The sequence below is a fragment of the Ceratotherium simum genome, chromosome 6 (genome assembly GCF_057802395.1).
Source record: "Ceratotherium simum simum isolate JZ-2026a chromosome 6, ASM5780239v1, whole genome shotgun sequence".
Taxonomy (NCBI): Eukaryota; Metazoa; Chordata; class Mammalia; order Perissodactyla; family Rhinocerotidae; genus Ceratotherium; species Ceratotherium simum.
In genome coordinates this window covers 16,160,490-16,179,178 of record NC_141905.1, presented here as the reverse complement: position 1 = coordinate 16,179,178, position 18,689 = coordinate 16,160,490, and the positions used below count along the sequence as shown (strand labels likewise).

The 18,689-nt window shown below is 37.2% G+C and overlaps 1 protein-coding gene across 1 annotated transcript in view; it reads right to left on the bottom strand.

The window, feature by feature from the left end:
* Positions 1–18,689, bottom strand: part of LYST (lysosomal trafficking regulator) — a 184,821-nt gene that overhangs the window by 24,654 nt on the left and 141,478 nt on the right. Inside the window, exons 43-46 of the mRNA XM_087431920.1 lie at positions 18,228–18,384; positions 14,375–14,515; positions 10,924–11,141; positions 2,068–2,298 (exon numbers count right to left, since the gene is read on the bottom strand). Of these exons, the coding sequence (XP_087288046.1) occupies positions 2,068–2,298; positions 10,924–11,141; positions 14,375–14,515; positions 18,228–18,384 (747 nt within the window). The remainder of the gene's footprint in view (positions 1–2,067; positions 2,299–10,923; positions 11,142–14,374; positions 14,516–18,227; positions 18,385–18,689) is intronic.

The window sequence follows — 18,689 nt, the reverse complement described above, 5'->3', positions numbered from 1 at the left end:
CGAGGAAAGTAAAAAGTATGATTTTATTTAAAAAGGTAGTGAATATAGAATTACTTCTAATTTAAATTCTAAACAAAGTAAGAGAAAGCAACCTGATTATAAGCCCTTTGTGGGCAAGAATTATTTTATAGTTTTTTAGTTCCCCAAAGCTTTGCATATAGAAATATATGTTCCTCTGGCCGGCCCTGTGGCTTAGAGGTTAAGTGCGCACGCTCCGCTACTGGCGGCCCGGGTTTGGATCCCGGGCACCCACCGACGCACCACTTCTCTAGCCGTGCTGAGGCCGCGTCCCACATACAGCAACTAAGAAGGACGTGCAACTATGACATACAACTATCTACTGGGGCTTTGGGGAAAAAAAAAAGGAGGAGGATTGGCAATAGATGTTAGCTCAGAGCTGATCTTCCTCAGCAAAAAGTGCAGGATTAGCATGGATGTTAGCTCAGGGCTGATCTTCCTCACACACACAAAAATATATATATATGTTCCTCATTGCTAGACACAGTGATGAAGAAGATAGATAAAGTCTCAGTCCCTGTGGAGTTGCATTCTAGTTGGGATAAGGGCAGCAGAAGTGAAAGTGCTATGAAGAAAAACAAAGACAAGGAAGAGGACTGAGAATGATGGAGTTGCTATCTTAGATATGGGGGTGAGGGAAGACTCTGAGGAGGTGACATCAGACTAGAGACATGAATGAAATGAGAGAGCAAATGGGGCTATATCTGGGGAGAGGTCACTCCAGGTGGAGGGAACAGTCAATGCAGAGGTCCTGAGGTGGGAATGAGGAGGTCGGTACCACATCCCCACTGCAAGCAGATAGACTGCTCCGATTCTTTATATATACCAACTAAAAACAGTTAAGTAGCAATAAGCATAGTAGTAAATTAAATGGCATTTATTACTTTTCAGGGATGTACTATTAAATTATTTTGACATGTTAAAATAATAGATTCCAGTTAAAAATAATGACCCTCGTAATGACAATAATTAATGTGATTTATGAGGCTTCAAAATCTTAAGAGTTATATTGACAAGTAAACACAAAATGAAAAATATAGCTTTCAACTATGAAACACAACATTGGTGATCTGGTTTCAGCAAAACAACATTGTCTATCATATTGATGTTTTAAATTTGAATTTTACTGGTTGTACAAATTTTGTTTATATTTAACATGTAAATCTGATATATGTAAGCTAGGAGCATAAAGAATTTACCTTTAGTGTTCTATTTGTGTTCTACATTTACTGTATTTAAGTAACATTATTATAAGAAACAGTTGTCAAAACAAGGTCTGGGAAAATCATTTTCTCTTAAAAAGGATCACAGATTACTGCAGTTTGAGATACGCTGCTGTATTTCATCTCTAAGGTCCCTCACAATGTCTTCCCCTTGCCCTTTCATTTTCTGTGATTCCCTTCTGCAAACCTTTATAACACTTTACAATTCATGTTCTCTCATCTTATACTGCTTTTATAATGAAGAATTCAGTTGAGGATCAGAATCCATTTTACTCTTAAAGTCTGCTTGCTTTGTTGTTCTATTTCAAAGTAAAAATTATACCTACTTCCTATTTTAAGAGGTAATACTTTTTATCATTATAATCTGGGGAAGCCAAATATGTAAGGTTTTCCCTTAATCGTAAACCACAACATTCACACTCCTGGTCAGTACTGTTGCTGGAAGATGATAACCAGGACCACGTTATGCATGTTCGCAACAGCATACCCACGCTCAAATTATTCTCTAGTCCTGGATGGTTCCTCTCCTCTCATTTGCAAATTCCTGTTATGTCACTGCCTTGTGAAGCTTTCCTTGGTAATAACCCTCAGGAAGGTTAGATCTGACCTGAGCTCCCCAAAGCATTGTCTTCATATCACTAACACAGCATTTACTACACACAGAATATCGCTGTTAACTGCATGCATCTCTGTTCACTGGCTGGTGCACACCTTCAGTCAGAGACCATGCTATTCATTTCACTGTCCCTAGAGCCTAGCAGAGGGCCTGACATCTCAGAAGTTGAATCAGTTTTTGCTGAATTCTATTGAAATCCAAATGACATACCGGATAGGTAATTTCTTTGACCTGTTCTCGGGTTTCCCTGAAAGCAAACTGCACTAACAACCCCACGGCAGCAGGAAGCTCTCCTTCAATGTTGAGCTTGGATCCAGGTCTGCTCGCATGGGCCGACTGGAACAACTGACGAGGAGTCTGGCCATAGGTTTTTATCATGGTTTCTAGTGCTCGTCTCTGAACTGGATCTTCAACTGCAGAGACATCCATTCCAAAATATGTCTGAAGAGTAAAAGAGAACAAGAGTTATATAAAAAGCAAGACTTGGCAATAACACCAAAGGGGAAAACAATAACTTGTTTTGTTCTCTAGGCAACGGTTTACTCTTTTCTATTTCAAATGAAAATGATTTTAAAATGTTTTTGATCAAGTTAATAAGCATTAATGGTCTCACTGAGATCAGAATAGGAATAATCAATGTTTCTGAATGGGTGAATGAAAATAATGTATCTTGACTGATTGGTGCTAATTAGGTATGTTATTAAATTGATTTTTAATTTAAGACCAGACAATATCATATAAGACTTCATGTATCTGCACAGCAAAGGAAATCATCAACAAAATGAAAAGGCAAGCAATTGAACGGGAGAAAATATTTGCAAATCATGTATCTGATAAGAGGTTAATATCCAAAATATATAAAGAACTCACACAACTCAACAACAAAAAAATGAACACCCGATCAAAAAATGGGCAGAGGACATTAACAGACATTTTTCCAAAGAAGACATACAGATGGCCAATGCCTACATGAAAAGATGCTCAACATCACTCATCATCAGGGAAATGCAAATCAAAACCACAGTGAGATATCACCTTACACCTGTTAGAATGGCTATTATCAAAAAGACAAGAAATACCAAGTGTTGTCAAGGACGTGGAGAAAAGGGAACACCTGTGCACTGTTGGTGGGAATGTAAATTGTGACAGCCACTATGGAAAACAGTATTGAGGTTCTTAAAAAAATTATAACTAGAACTACCATATGATCCAGCAATCCCACTTCTGGGTATTTATCCAGAGAAAACAAAAACACTCACTTGAAAAGATATCTGCACCCTCATGTTCATTGCAGCATTATTTACAATAGCCAAGATATGAAACAACCTAAGTGTCCATTGATGGATGAATGGATACAGAAAATGTGGAATATATATATATATATATATATATATATATATATATTCATTCAATGGAATACTATATAGCCATAAAAAAGAATGAAATCTTGTGACAACATGGATGGACCTTGAGGGCATTATGCTAAGTGAAATAAGTCAGACAAAGAAAGACAAATACTGTATGATCTCACTTATATGTGGAATCTGAAAAAACAAACAAAAAACAAGCTCATAGATATAGAGAACAGATTGTGGTTGCCAGAGGCAGGAGGTGGAGGGTATGTGACATGGGTTAGGGGAATCAAAAGGTACAAACTTCCAGTTATAAAATAAATAAGTCATGGGGATGTAATGTATAGCATGGTACTCTCAGAGCTAATAATACTGTATTGCATATTTGAAAGCTGCTAAGAGACTAAATCTTAAAAGTCCTCATTACAAGAAAACAAATTTTGTAACTAAGTATGGGGATATATAGTAAATAGACTTATTGTGGTGATCATTTTGCAATATATACAAATATTGAATCATTAAGTTATACACTGGAAACTAACTGTTATATGTCAATTATACCTCAATTAAAAAAAAAAGAAAAACCAAATGAGGTTTTTCTTTGGTCTTGTCTTTCAGTGAGGATTGATGAAAAAATAACCAAGATTTTCAATTACGTTGATCCAAAATAACTCAGCTTCTGCAAGCAGATTAGTAGGTGTCTGTATTTTTTTTGTAGCTGCCTGTCAGATATTGGTCAGAAAACTAAAGTCAAGGAGTTAGTGAAAATCATGTCAGTCAACAAAATTGAAAGAGACAATAGACTTTTCAGCTATATGGCAACACAAAGTCTGAAGAAAAGCAGAGGACCCTGCCCCACCCCAATTTTCTCTATTGGTGAAAATGAGGACTAGAAGTTCAAAGCCATTTGCATCTGCCTGATGTTATATGATATCCAAATGCCCTTTTGTTCTTTGATGTTAATATACTCAAAGAAAGAGTTTGATTCCTCTCCTCCAAATACACAATGGCTGGTTTTACAGGATGAATTTCTATTGCTAACTCACATATGCTATCTTGAAGATGTCTATAAATATTAACTATTGAGACATATTTTCTTACATACATAGACATTGTAAGGAACCTAGATTTTTGTAGGTCTGTATCTCTCCTCTTTTCTGGACTGAAGAATTGGGAATCTGAACACCAGTATCATTGAAACCCAAGCAAAGTGTTTCTGATTTCCATCCTGTAAGCTCAAGAGCAACAAATTCACACTTTATTTATCCTTGGAGAGAATTAATTTAATTTTGATTTCCTCTCTCTGTGTTTACTTTGGAGGTTTTCACATATATTGCTGAAACTGACTAAAACTTGGCAGTGAGAAGGCTGTAATGTGATATATATCCCTTCAGCCTCCCTTGGTCAACTTGGCAAGGCTGTCAATGGAGGCAGGAGGACAGCTTCATCTCCCACACAGGAGGCAGAAGACTGGATGAGAAAAAACGTCAAAGTATTCCATTTTTGACCAAAACATTGCAGAGACTTTGGTACACTTAATCTTCCAGGTGAACGATGTCTTCCATGCTATCACCTTTCTCAGGACATGAAGCTAAAGAGAAAGGGGGGTTAGGGCAATAATCAGACTGGAACAGAAGTAAAAATTCAGAATTTGCCACTGTCCTTTTCTCCCCACCCTAGTGTTGGTATTAAACAAAAGACTTCATGTGTAATACTAAATTACTGAAAAAGTCATTTGTCCAAAGTGATATATAGGAAAAGGCAAAAATAAAGTTAAAACACAATGTTGGTAGGTAGTTCAAGAGAGTATTATTTAGGTTCTAATGAAAATTATAAGCGAACCTGAAAGAGTAGCAGTGAAAATTCCAAGCTCTTTAATTCAAAGGGTGTTATTACACTTTTCTTCTTACTGTTGTCATCCCTTAGAGTTGGACAGAGAGTGAAGTGCATTTACTTACTATTTTATTTCTAATGCTAGCTGTCAGTAGCTGGGTACAGATCTGTCATGTTTTGTGCATACCCACTTGTATAATTTAGCTTTTACCATTTAATCAGTCAGTGCAAATTTTGTTTACATATCTAGATATAACATTTCTAGAAATGCCAAAATGAAATTTCAAAGATTTTTCAGAAGTTAAATAATCTTCAGCACTACTCCCCTCACCACCACCACCATAGCCACAAGGGATCAAATACTCGTTATAAATGCTTATCTAAGCAGGGTCACTCTTAATGGCTGCCTGACTTAATACATTCAAAAATTCCAATGAAGACTGGAATAATCCTCTAGCCGGGACTCTTATTTATTTTAAGATAGTGCTTCTTTACATTCTGTGCTATCAGTTTCTAAGTAAATCCCATATTAGTGAATGATGAATTAAGATCAAAAGGCATTTCTACATCCCTTTTTAAAAAGTTAACATTTATTTGTACTTAATTGTATGGCAGACATTATCCTATATGAATTTCCTTCCTTATTTATGAGGTTGGTATTATTGTTCACATTTTACAAATTTGCACATTTAGGTGCAGAGAGGTTAAGCTATCTGCCCAAGGTCGCAAAGCAAGTGGCAGAGTCACAGAGTGAGGATTTGAACTCAATTCTAAATTCAGAGACTGTGAACTTAATCACTACACTTTGTTTTGCCCCAAGAATTGAATTTCATTAAATTCCTACAACAATGGCATAAACTCTGTCCTTTTTAAAGTTTTAAAGTCCAAAAGAATAAGTGAAAAAATTCCAGTGAGATGAGAATTACATGGTATATTTCAGCATGTACTTTTTAAAAAAATTATTTTATTGAGGTCATATTGACTTATAACATTGTGTAAATTTCAGGTGTACATTATATTTCAGTTTCTGTATAGATTGCATTGTGCTCACCACTAATAGTCTAGTTTTTATCTGTCACCACACATGTGTGCCCTTTACCCCTTTTGCCCTCCCCTACCTCTTTCCCCTCCAGTAACCACCAAACTGTTCTCCTTATCTATGTTTATCTTCCACATATGAGTGAAATCATACAGTATTTATCTTTCTCTGACTTATTTCGCTTTGCATAATACCCTCAAGGTCCATCCACATCATCACAAATGGCACGATTTTGCCTTTTTTATGGTTGAGTAGTATTCCATTGTATATTCCACTTCTTTATCTATTCATCCATTGATGGACACTTGGGTTGCTTCCACATCTTGGCTATTATGAATAATGCTGCAGTGAAGATAGGGGTGCATGTATCTTTTTGAATTATTGATTTCATGTTCTTTGGATAAATACCCAGTAGGAACAGCTGTATCGTACGATATTTCTATTTTTAATTTTTTGAGAAATCTCCATACTGTTTTCCACAGTGGCTACACCAGTTTGCATTCCTGCCAGCAGTGTATGAGGGTTCCCTTTTCTCCACATCCTCTCCAACACTTGTTATTTCTTATCTTGTTAATTATAGCCATTCTGATGGGTGTAAGGTGATATCTCACTGTAGTTTTGATTTGCATTTCCCTAAGAATTAGTGATGTTGAATATCTTTTCATGTGGCTGTTGGCTATCTGTAGATCTTCTTTGGAAAAATGTCTGTTCATATCTGCTGCCCATTTTTTGATCAGGTGTTCATTTTTTTGTTGTTGAGTTATATGAGTTCTTTATATATTTTGGAAATTAACCCCTTGTCGGATATATGATTTGCAAATATTTTCTACCAGTTGGTGGGTTGTCTTTTCGTTTTGTGGATGGTTTCCTTTGCTGTGCAGAAGCTCTCTAGTCTGATGTAGTCTCATTTGTTTATTTTTTCTTTTGTTTCCCTTGCCTGAGTAGACATGGTATTTGAAAAGATACTGCTAAGACCAACATAAAAGAGCGTACTCCCTGTTTTTTTCTAGTTTTATGGTTTCAGGTCTTACATTAAACTCTTTAATCCCTTTCGAGTTAATTTTTGTGTATGGTGTAAGATAATGGTCTACTTTCATTTTTTTGCACGTGGCTGTCCAGTTTTCCCAACACCATTTATTGAAGAGATTTTCCTTTCTCCATTATATGTTCTTGGCTTCTCTGTTGAAGATTACCTGCCCACAGATGTGTAGTTTTATGTCTGGGCTCTCAATTCTGTTCCATTGATCTGTGTGTCTGTTTTTCTGCCAGTACCATGCTGTTTTGATTACTACAGCTTTGTAGTAAATTTTGAATTCAGGGAGTGTGATATCTCCAACTTTGTTCTTGTTTCTCAGGATTGTTTTGGCTATTTGGGGTCTTTTGTTGTTCCATACACATTTTAGGATTCTTTGTTCTATTTCTGTGAAGAACATCATTGGGATTCTGTTTTGGATTGCACTGAATCTGCAGGTTGCTTTAGGTAATATGAACATTTTAACTATATTTATTTTTCCAATCCATGAACATGGAATATCTTTCCATTTATTTACACCTTCTTCGATTTCTCTCAATAATGTCTTATAGTTTTCAGTGTATAGGTCTTTCACCTTCTTGGTTAAATTTATTCCTAGGTATTTACTCTTTTTGTTGCAATTGTAAAATGGGACTGTATTCTTGATTTCTCTTTCTGCTAGTTCATTATTAGTGTATAGAAATGCAACTGATTTTTGTAGGTTGATTTTGCACCGTGCAACTTTACTGTATTCATTGATTATCTCTAATAGATTTTTTGTGGATTCTCTAAGGTTTTCTATATAGAGAATCATGTCATCCACAAATAGTGACAGTTTTACTTCTTCCTTTCCAATTTGGATTCCTTTTATTTCTTTTTGTTGCCTAACTGCTCTGGCTAAAACTTCCAGTACCATGTTGAATAAGAGTGGCAAGAGTGGGCATCTTTGTTTTGTTCCTGTTCTCAGAGGAATAGTTTTCAGTTTTTCACCATTGAATATGATGTTGGCTGTGGGTTTGTCACAAGTGACCTTTACTATGTTGAGGTAGTTTCCTTCTATACCTATTTTATTCAGAGTTTTTTATCATAAATGGATGTTGGTTTTTGTCAAACGCTTTCTCTGCATCTATTGAGATGATCACGTAATTTTTATTCTTCATTTTGTTAATGTGGTGTATCTCATTGATTGATTTGCAAATGTTGAACCATCCCTGCATCCCTGGAATAAATCCCACTTGATCACAGTGTATGATCCTTTTAATGTATTGTATTTAATTCGCTAATATTTTGTTGAGGATTTTTGCATCTATGTTCATCAGCGATATTGGCCTGTAATTTTACTTTTTTGTGTTGTCCTTGTCTGGTTTTGGTATCACGGCAACGTTGGCTGTGTAAATGAGTTACTTTTAATGTCAATTTTACATAAGAATAATTGAAAAGACGTGCCAGGATTATAGGCCCAGAGTATACTGAGGTTAATATCAAAATTCCTAATTTCTTTTAAAGTTACATTTGAGATCAAATATGAAGTTGAACAATTATACCTGAAGCCTTGCCTTTATTTTATACTACTCTTATGTATAAAATTACTATTCACCAATCAAATTGTATTATTCCCCTTTTTTAGAATACTTTGCCATAGCATTTATCTTCTATTAGTGTCATCAGTAAATCTGTCTTAATCTCTCTTCTAGACCATAAATCTCTTAAGAAATTTAATTTTCTATTACCTTAGAGGTACTCAAAATAATTACTAAGCAAAATGGATTAAAAAGATTTTTATTTTAAAACTACTATTCATGAATGGATCTCTGGCATAAATAAGCCCAGATATAGGGTGTGTTACTATAGGTTCAATGAGCCCATTTTACCTGTATTTGTTATAAACACTTGATAAACCTACACAGAAAATTACAGTTGGAGGGGAAGTCCAAGATTAATCTAATTCCACCACCTAATTTTTTTGTTTTTGTGAGGAAGATTAGCCCTGAGCTAACATCTGTTGCCAATCTTCCTGTTTTTTTTTTTGCTGAGGAAGATTGGCCCTGGGCTAACATCCGTGCCCATCTTCCTCTACTTTATATATGGGACGCCTCCCACAGCATGGCTTGATAAGCAGTGCCTCGGTCCGTGCCTAGGATCTGAACCTGTGAACCCTGGGCCACCAAAGCAGAGCATGTGAACTTAACCACTAGGCCACTGGGCTGGCACCTCCACCACCTAATTTTAAGCTCTCTCTCTTTTTTTCTTGGTGAATCTAGCTTAAGAGTTTGTCAATTTTGTTTATCTTTTCAAAGAACCAGCTCTTAGTTTCACTGATCTTTTCCATTGTTTTTTCAGTTCTACCTTCTAATTTTAATGTTAGGAAAACAAAGGCTAAACGTCTATGTAGTGGATTAATGGGTAAATTGGTGTACTTGTTGTCTTGAGCAGCCACTAGGCAACACCAGGAAATAGCTTTCTCCTCATAGTTTTCCTTTTAACATCTCATCCCTTGAGGAATTTCCCTCGAGAGGCCTCATTTGGACTCCACTACCACATCCAGGCAGGCCCAACTACCCCAACTTTCTTTCTAGCACTACTCTCCCTATTGGAATCTTACTTACCTTCACATCCCCAGAGTCTAGCAAAATAAACGTTTCTTGAACACATAAGATTTTTTAAAAAAGAGATAGCCTATGTAACAACATCAAAAAGTATATGTGAAAATGTAACAATTTTACTTCTAGGAATTTATTTTAAGGAACTAAAGATGTACATAAAGAAATGACCTCAGGAATATTAATTTTAATAGTAAACAAATACTAACTAAATATCTAACAATAGACGATAGGTTAAATAAATTATCATATAGCCATATTTTGGAATAATAATTAGTATTAATATTATTGTTATATAAATGGAATGATATATACATATAGAAAAAAGTCTAGAAGGTGGTTTTGATATTTATCTCTGGATGGTGATATCAAAGTTGATTTTTAAATTTCTTTCTTTTGTAGTCTATATCTTATACATTTTTCTAACTAGGCACAAATACTGTTTTTGCAATAAGGAAAAATTACGTCATTTTAAAATAGAATATGTATAGAGGATAGTGTACAGAAAAGAGTTATCATGGCAGGCCTGAACTGCTCTCCTTGGAAAGGCCTGCTTGCAAGGTTGGCCCTAGTCTGGTATCCGAGAACATGGATTTTTGGAGAGTTCCCACTATTCTCTAATTGATAAGAGTGGTTCACTATGCCTAAACTGTTTATACAATGTGATTTATACTGAACACCTGCTTACCTTCTGGAAGTCTGGAATTTCAGTACATGTGAGAGAGAGGGTGGCTACATGACCAGCTCCCAATAAAAACCCTGGGCGCTGAGTCTCTAATGAACTTCCCTGGTAGACGAGATCATACATGTCGTCACAATTTGTTGCTGGAGAAAGTAAGTGTGTTCTTTGTGATTCACTGAGAGAAGTCTTTTGGAAGCTTGTGCCTGTGTCCGCCAGCTTTGCCCTATGCATCTGTTCCTCTTGCTGATTTTGCTTTGTATCCTTCGCTGTAATAAACCTTAGCTGTAAGTACGACTATATGCTGAGTCTTTAAGTCCTCATCCAACCTGGGGGTAGTCTTGGGGAACCCCCAACAGATAGTATCTTAGTTAGTATCTTAGTTATTTTTAAAGAGGTGAAATATAAAACCTGAAAAATCTTGGGTAACAGTTTAGTGTCATTGCCAAGTCTCTTTGATAACTTGGGTATTTTAAAGAAACAGCCTAACAGCTAACCTTTAAATATTCAGATTCTACCCTATATAAATGCAGATTTATAGAGTCACTTACAGCAGGATGAAAGACATTGATGGCTTGAACAGAAGCCTTCCCTTTTTGCTTATACCCGAATACCAAATCAATCCACTGACAGATGTTCTGGGACACATAATCAGACTCTAGAGCTTGCCGATGGATGAGGATAAAAAGTCGAGGATCATTACGTGCCCAAGGTGGGAGGTTGACGTGATTAACCCGTTCACCATTCTGACGCACACCAAAATCAAAACCTAAAAGAGAAGATTAATATTAATGTTTATCTCCCCCAAAGCATGCTTCATTTGGCCCACTGAGCAGGTCTTAAGAGTTTACAGAAACATTTACTGCGTGCTGTAACCAGGAAAAGGAGCAGCAAAGAGGATAGTAACACCATTGCTCATCTACTTACTTACTAATAGAGCTACATGGATTAATGCTATCCTAATTAAATTTGAGATCTTACAACTTTACCCTTCTACCATTTTATATCTTACTGAAAAAAACAGAAAATCATTGCCTGCTAATTTCAATATTCCACTTATCAAATCTTCAAATGCAATAAGTGCTTAAATATCTATTCAACTGTAAACTTAATTAAAATCAAACTAAGGCTTGGTAAAAGCATTTCTGAATTATTGGTGTTAACAACACAATAAATTTAAGACTATATTTAGTAAATACTAGCATTCTGTAGTTTAAAAAACCCAACTAATACAAAGCATACACATTCCTAGAATGAAGTGTCTTCGTCTATTAATTTTATGCTAAGTCTATACGTCTGTTCTGACTTCATTTCTAGTAAGCATTCCTGTGGACAACAAAACTATCCCAACATACTGAATAACAGGGTTCTTCTGTGATATAAATTAGCTGTTATCTAATTGTCTCATTAGCCTATTAGTATACACAAAAATCTTAGAAGTGTTTATTTAAAAAAATTGTCCTAAAAGAAATGTTACCTTTGAACAGAAATGATTTTTTGTGATACCTTTTTGGACAGAAAATCTGAACACCATAACAGAATAAAAATTAAAAAGGACCTCTTAAAAGCTGATTACACTCCACATAAAATTAAGTTGCTGTCTGCCTACTTTTTTTTTTTTCCCCTCAAAGCCCCAGTAGATAGTTGTATGTCATAGTTGCACATCCTTCCAGCTGCTGTATGTGGGACGCGGCCTCAGCATGGCCGGAGAAGCGGTGCGTCGGTGCGCGCCCAGGATCTGAACCTGGGCCGCCAGAAGTGGAGTGCGCACACTTAACCGCTAAGCCACGGGGCCGGCCCTCTGCCTACTTCTTGATCCTGTGAAAAGTTAGAAGGATCTTCACTAATTTTGGAAGTATTTTGAAATGATATGATGTGAAATATAAACCAAGGGCTAATATAAAATTAACATGGAGAGGGGGTGGGGGTCATCTCAAAAAGTTCAGTGGTCATCCTATAGACAGCTGCAGGTGATTTAGGATGAACTGGCTGAGCACCTAAAGAACTCTATGCGGGCAGCTTGGAGAGGAGCAGCAGGAACTTACTGATTTAACAGTAGTGAATGAGGCATCTAAGGATTGAGCTGGGGAGGGGCTGAGCTGCAGGGAGTCTCTATAAAGGCAGATCAGTCCCAACTTTCAGGTGCTCTGGGGATATATCATAAAGGTAGACCAGAGCAGATGACTGGAGGTACAATCAGAGGCCCATGAGAATGCTGACAGGAAATGACACGATATACATTATAGCAAATTATATTTTTCAAATATGGCTATAACAACACTTGCTGTCTTGCTTGCTTTTCCAGAATCTTGTTACTCCTCCATCAAGTGGCAAAGTCTATGCTCCTTCCTTTTCAATGTGGGCAGGCACTTGTGACAGCCTCACAAACAGAATGCAGTGGCAGTGTCGCTGTGTGACTTCCAAGGCTAGGTTGGAAAAGGCCACACAGCTTCTGTTCCTCTCTCTCCTGGGACACTCGCCTTTGGAACCCTGAGCTGCCAAGTAGGATGTCCGAGGCTGCCATGCTGTGAGGAAGCCCAAAGCAGTCTATGTGGAGAGACCATACGGAAAAGCATAGGGAAGAGAGAGAGGCCCGCCAGCCCCCAGCTGCTCCATTTCCGGGGCTGTTCCAGCTCCAGCCAGTCTGAATGCAACTGCACGAGAGACCCTGAACAAAACCACGAAAACCACCTAGCTGAGCTGTTCTTGAATTTCTGACCTGCAAAAACTGTGATAGGCAGTAATTTTGTTGTTGTTTTGAGTCACTAAGTGTTGGGATTGTTATGTAGCCATAGATGACTAGAACATACATATAAGAAACCATGGATAGAGAAAACAAGCTGTAGATTTAAATGAGTTTCAAATTGAAAGCTATAAGGCAGGTACCCCAACTGCAGGTGCTGATATTTCACTGAGGCATTTCTCACTTGGCCAACACTATGAAACACGCTCCAGGTAATTAGCAGCATGGACTTATTAATCATTCTCCAAATAATCCCAGAGAGGCCAGTTAGTATAGAATAAAATTCTAAAGTAATTTGCCCAGGGCTGGCCCCATGGCTTAGCGGTTAAGTGCACGCGCTCTGCTACTGGCGGCCCGGGTTTGGATCCCGGGTGCGCACCGACACACTGCTTCTCCGGCCACGCTGAGGCCGCGTCTCAAATATAGCAACTAGAAGGATGTGCAACTATAACATACAACTATCTACTGGGGCTTTGGGGAAAAAAAAAAAAGGAGGAGGATTGGCAATAGATGTTAGCTCAGAGCTGGTCTTCCTCAGCAAAGAGAGGAGGATTAGCACGGATGTTAGCTCAGGGCTGATCTTCCTCACAAAAAAATAAATAAATAAAATAAATAAAGTAATTTGCCCAATACTAACTTCTCTAAAGATACAATTCTCAATTTCATATATTCCTAAAGGTCACATAAAAATATGAAATTAAGTAACGTAGGAAAACGACCCAAAGATACCTCTTAAAGGGTTGACTGATCTTTCATTAAAGAACAGGTAAGGTTGGCCAAGATTCTTGGTCAACTAGCACCACAGAAAATTTGCTTTTATCCTCTAGAATCCCTTTTCATTATTAGATAATTCTGGTTAGACTGTTTTATTTCTAAGTTGATCATTCCTCATAAAATCACTGAGATTTTGGTTTATTTACATTGTACTTTCAATAAATTCATACTTTTTTTAAAGAGCATATTCTAACTTTTGCAATCAGAAAAAAGAATAAAGCAATTTCTGTAACAAAATTAAAATACATGTTTACAAATGCTGTTTATAGTTAAAAGTTACAGTTTTCCAAATATATTCAGTCCTATAAAATACTTAAAATCCTCAAGTTCACTTGGAAATAAAATTAACACTTCATAAATAAAGGTATTTCTCTTATTTGGGGACTCAAATTTTAGGACTTACAAAAGCTATTTTTATTTTTGGAAAGTTACAAAATAACTACAAACCCTCAGAAATATAAATTAGAAATGATTTACTGCCATACCTTCACGGTTAACTAAGAACTCTGGAAGATAGAAAAACTCTGGGATAAGTTCCTTCACATCAGTCATGGATTCAAAAGATGAGAGGCGCCAAGTTGTATTTGTAGAATGAAAAGTTCTGTCTGGAATGTCAAAACTTTGATCTATAAAGAAGTACAAATAATACAACTAAGACACAAAGACCTGATTCCATCTGAAGCCTGTTATAATTTACTTCTGCTACTTCAAAAAGATTAAAATGATGTTCATTTTGTTTGTCCACAGTTTAAGAGAGGTTATTCATGTTCTTGAAAATAAATATTTCTATACATAATTTGAGACATTATATTATTTAATCTGTATTGTGTTTTCATGACATGTAACTGGATGAATTTATATCTTTTATTTGTTTAATTGATTACTATCTGTCTACTCAAGTAGAATGAAAGTTCCATAAAAGCAGGGACCTGGGGTATCACCCATATCTAGCACCTACTACGCACTCAATAATGACTTATTTATTGAGTGAATGAATAAAAAAGAAAATTAAAGCTCAAGTAGGTAAAATAGTTTTTTCCCCACCAAGAAGCAAAACTATTCCTTTACCTCTAATTGTGAAGATTACTTTTCCTTCTTTCTTTTCTTTTTTTGGGCAGTGGGGGAGGGTGCAGTGGGGTGGGATATTGCTTTTTAGATGTTCTAACCCTAAGCTAAAGAATTAAGTGAAATTTCCTATGAATGAAAATAAAGCTAAGCATAGTCACTCCTTTGTTAAGTTTTTCTGGTGTAGACTACTAATATAGAATTGAGTTTTGACCCTGTCTCTTTTCTGTCAACAGTTAATAGACTTCCTAGCCATAGGGCAGGCCTAGAATATTAAATGATATCCAAAGGCCAGTCCCTGAAAACACTGCAGATGCTTCTTAGGAACTATGCTGTACCATCTACAACTCCTCTGAACTTGCTGAAATTTGAAGACATCTTTTCATCTGGAGACTGTCACAGACAGTCTGTCACAGACAGATCTCAGCATCAGGCAAGGCACAATTTTAAAAAGATATGCTAAATTTCTTCCTCAAGCCTGAGCTGATCTGCCAGACAACATTTTCTATTACTTCTATTACTTTCTCATCTATTCTGTCAAGTCAGTTAGCCTTGGCTGGCCACTAAATAAAATCTGGGAAGAAATGAAGTTTATAACTAGTTCTTTTTTCCTCAGAAAGTAGGGAAGGCTACTTAAAGAAATATTTACTAACTCACTTAGGAGATAAAGTTATCAATCTAAATGGAATCCAGAAGAATTAAAGGTAATTCTGTAAGGCTATGGTGGAGTCACAGTATCTAGAGTAGAGACTACGGAATTGTGGAACAAGAGAAGCACACTGAGGGTTCTGTTCAGGTTTTTCTCTGTAATTCCTTAATTTTTTAAAAAAGTAATACTACAAATTCCCATAATCTACAACATGCATGTACTAACTAACGGTTCTAAACCTAGCACTTTTGTCCCCTAGGGCAATGTCTGGAGACATTTTTGCTTCTCATAACTGGGTGGGGGGATTCCACTGGCATCCAGTGGGTAGAGGCCAGGGATGCTGTTAAATATCCTACAATGCACAGGACAGTCCCCACAACAAAGAATTATGTAGCTCAAAATGACTACAGTGCCAAGGTGAGAAACCCTGGACTAAATGAGAAGTCTAGAAATAAATTCAAAGTCAACATAAATCATTTTAAGCTAATCAGATGAAACTGAATGTGGATTGAGTTAGTCTCCCTTTCTTTTCCAATCATTCTTAAATACACAATGAAGAAAATCTAGCATAATAGCAATATGTAAAAAAAAAGAAATTTTAGTTGATTGGGAATTTTATATTAATAGATTCTTGGTCTACATTAAAAGAAATGGAGGGCAGTAACAATTGTGTTATACACTGCAGTGGTCCTAAACCACATTTGAAATACTCTTTTTCATTTGGACTATCACTTTTTAATAAGGACATTCACAAATCAGAACACGTCCAGAAAGATGATCAGAATAATGACAGGTTTGGAAACCAGAGCAAACAAGGATGGCTTAGACATTAGTTTTTAGAACTCTTTACTAAGTACAGAACTGTCTTATTTATTTTTTGTATTCCTTGCAGCAGCTGGGATAAGACCTTACATATAGGAGGCTTTCAATCTGATGTCAAATTAACTAAGGATAATTAGCCTGGGGATAAACAAGACTGAGAGGGAGAAAGGGGACAGGGCAAAAATCTTCAAATATTTGAACAGTTGTCATGTGGAACATTTGTTTTGTATACTTACAGAGGGACAAATACAGTCATGCACTATATAATGACGTTTTAGTCAACAACAAACCGCATATATGACGGCGGTCCCATAAGATTAGTACCATACAGCCTAGGTGTGTTCTAGGCTATACCATCTATGTTTGTGTAAGCACACTCTATGATGTTTGCACAACAATGAAATTGCCTAACAACATATTTCTTAGAACGTACCTCCATTGTTAAGCAATGTGTGACTGGGTAAGAAAGCCCCTTTTATAGACCAAGTAGAGAGAATACAAAATTCATTCCTCCAAGAGGTTGTATATGAGTAAAAATATATAAAGAAGTTCAAGCAGTGTTTTTTTTTTTTTTTTTTGTGAGGAAGATCAGCCCTGAGCTAACATCCGTGCTAATCCTCCTCTTTTTGCCAAGGAAGACCGGCTCTGAGCTAACATCTATTGCCAATCCTCCTCCTTTTTTTTTTTCCCCAAAGCCCCAATAGATAGCTGTACGTCATAGTTGCACATCCTTCTAGTTGCTGTATGTGGGATGCGGCCCCAGCGTGGCTGGAGAAGTGGTGCGTCAGTGCGCGCCCAGGATCCGAACAGGGGCCGCCAGTAGTGGAGCTCACGGACTTAACCGCTAAGCCACGGGGCCAGCAGTGTTGGCCAACACTACTCAAGCAGTGTTGAGTAAAGAATGGATAATGATTCCATAAAGGCCTCTGGGTGCCATTAAGAACAACTACAGAGCTGATACCACAGTTCTCATTAGGAACTGATAGATGGGTGTGTCCCTATTTGCACATGAATCAGTAAATTCACCTCTATCTAAGTCATCTTCAGCCTGCAGGCTTCCACTTAAAACATTGAGGTACAAGATTATTAACTAGAAAGTCACCATGGGAGCCAGCCCAGTGGCGCAAGAGGTTAAGTGCGCGCACTCCACTGCGGTGGCCCGGGGTTTGCCGGTTCGCATCCCGGGTGTGCACCGATGCACTGCATGTCAGGCCATGCTGTGGTGGCCTCCCATATAAAGTGGAGGAAGATGGGGACGGGTGTTAGCCCAGGGCCAGTCTTCCTCAGCAAAAAAAGAGGAGGACTGGCAGGTGTTAGTACAGGGTTGATCTTCCTCACAAAAAAAAAAAAAAGTCACTATGGTAAAGGCGGCAGTGTGGCTTTCCTGTTAACTAGTTATTTATAATAAATTACAATAATGTATTCCCTCCCTTTTGGATTCAAAGATAACTCATGTGATCTGAAATAATTATTAAGTTGAGCATCTTTAAAAAGTGAACTGCATACACTTTAAAAGGGTAAAAAGGGTAAATTTTATAGTATGTGAATTACATCTTAATTTTTAAAAAGTGAATTGCATTTTTATAAACTTAGACATGTTTAATTTGAAGCCAAAATTTGAGACATTAGCAAAATGATTTGGCTTACTGTAGGTTTTTTTTAGGAAAATTTTGTCAAAGGAATAAACAGAATTCTTTTTCCTGTGGTTTTGACTAGTCTCAAAACGTTCTCAGGAAGTCAGTCAAGATTTTTTTTCTAATGACCCAATATGACTTTTTAGGTAGTTATAAAACCATCCTCACCTTGATAGGCTAAAAACATTTTCGTGAAAGGAGGCATCCTGACCAGGAAGTGAAGCACAGTGCCGCTGTTAGAATAGTGGGAGCCGTAGTGGTAGGGCTGCACGGGAGGCATGGGGTCATCTTCCCTAGCTCCTTTGCGGTATTCTTCCTCCAAGTACTGAAGGAAACAGGAAATCAGAGAGAATTCATGAGAGTGAGCTCCAGGGAAAGCTGGAAAAGCCTAGCTCGTTTTCCTTTCTATCCTTCTCTACTACCCCTTTGACGCCATTCTCCATGGCTTGCCCTCCCACTGGTGTTCAGACCTTAGCCACCTTCAGCATCTGGGAGTCTCCTCTTTGGTGCCCTGCTCAGGCCTGTACACTCGAGAAGCATCACACAGTCTGCACCTTTACTCTCTCATTCCCTCATAAAAAACCCACCTGTTCTGCACCCTACCTCCCAGCACTCTGGCTCTCAACTAAC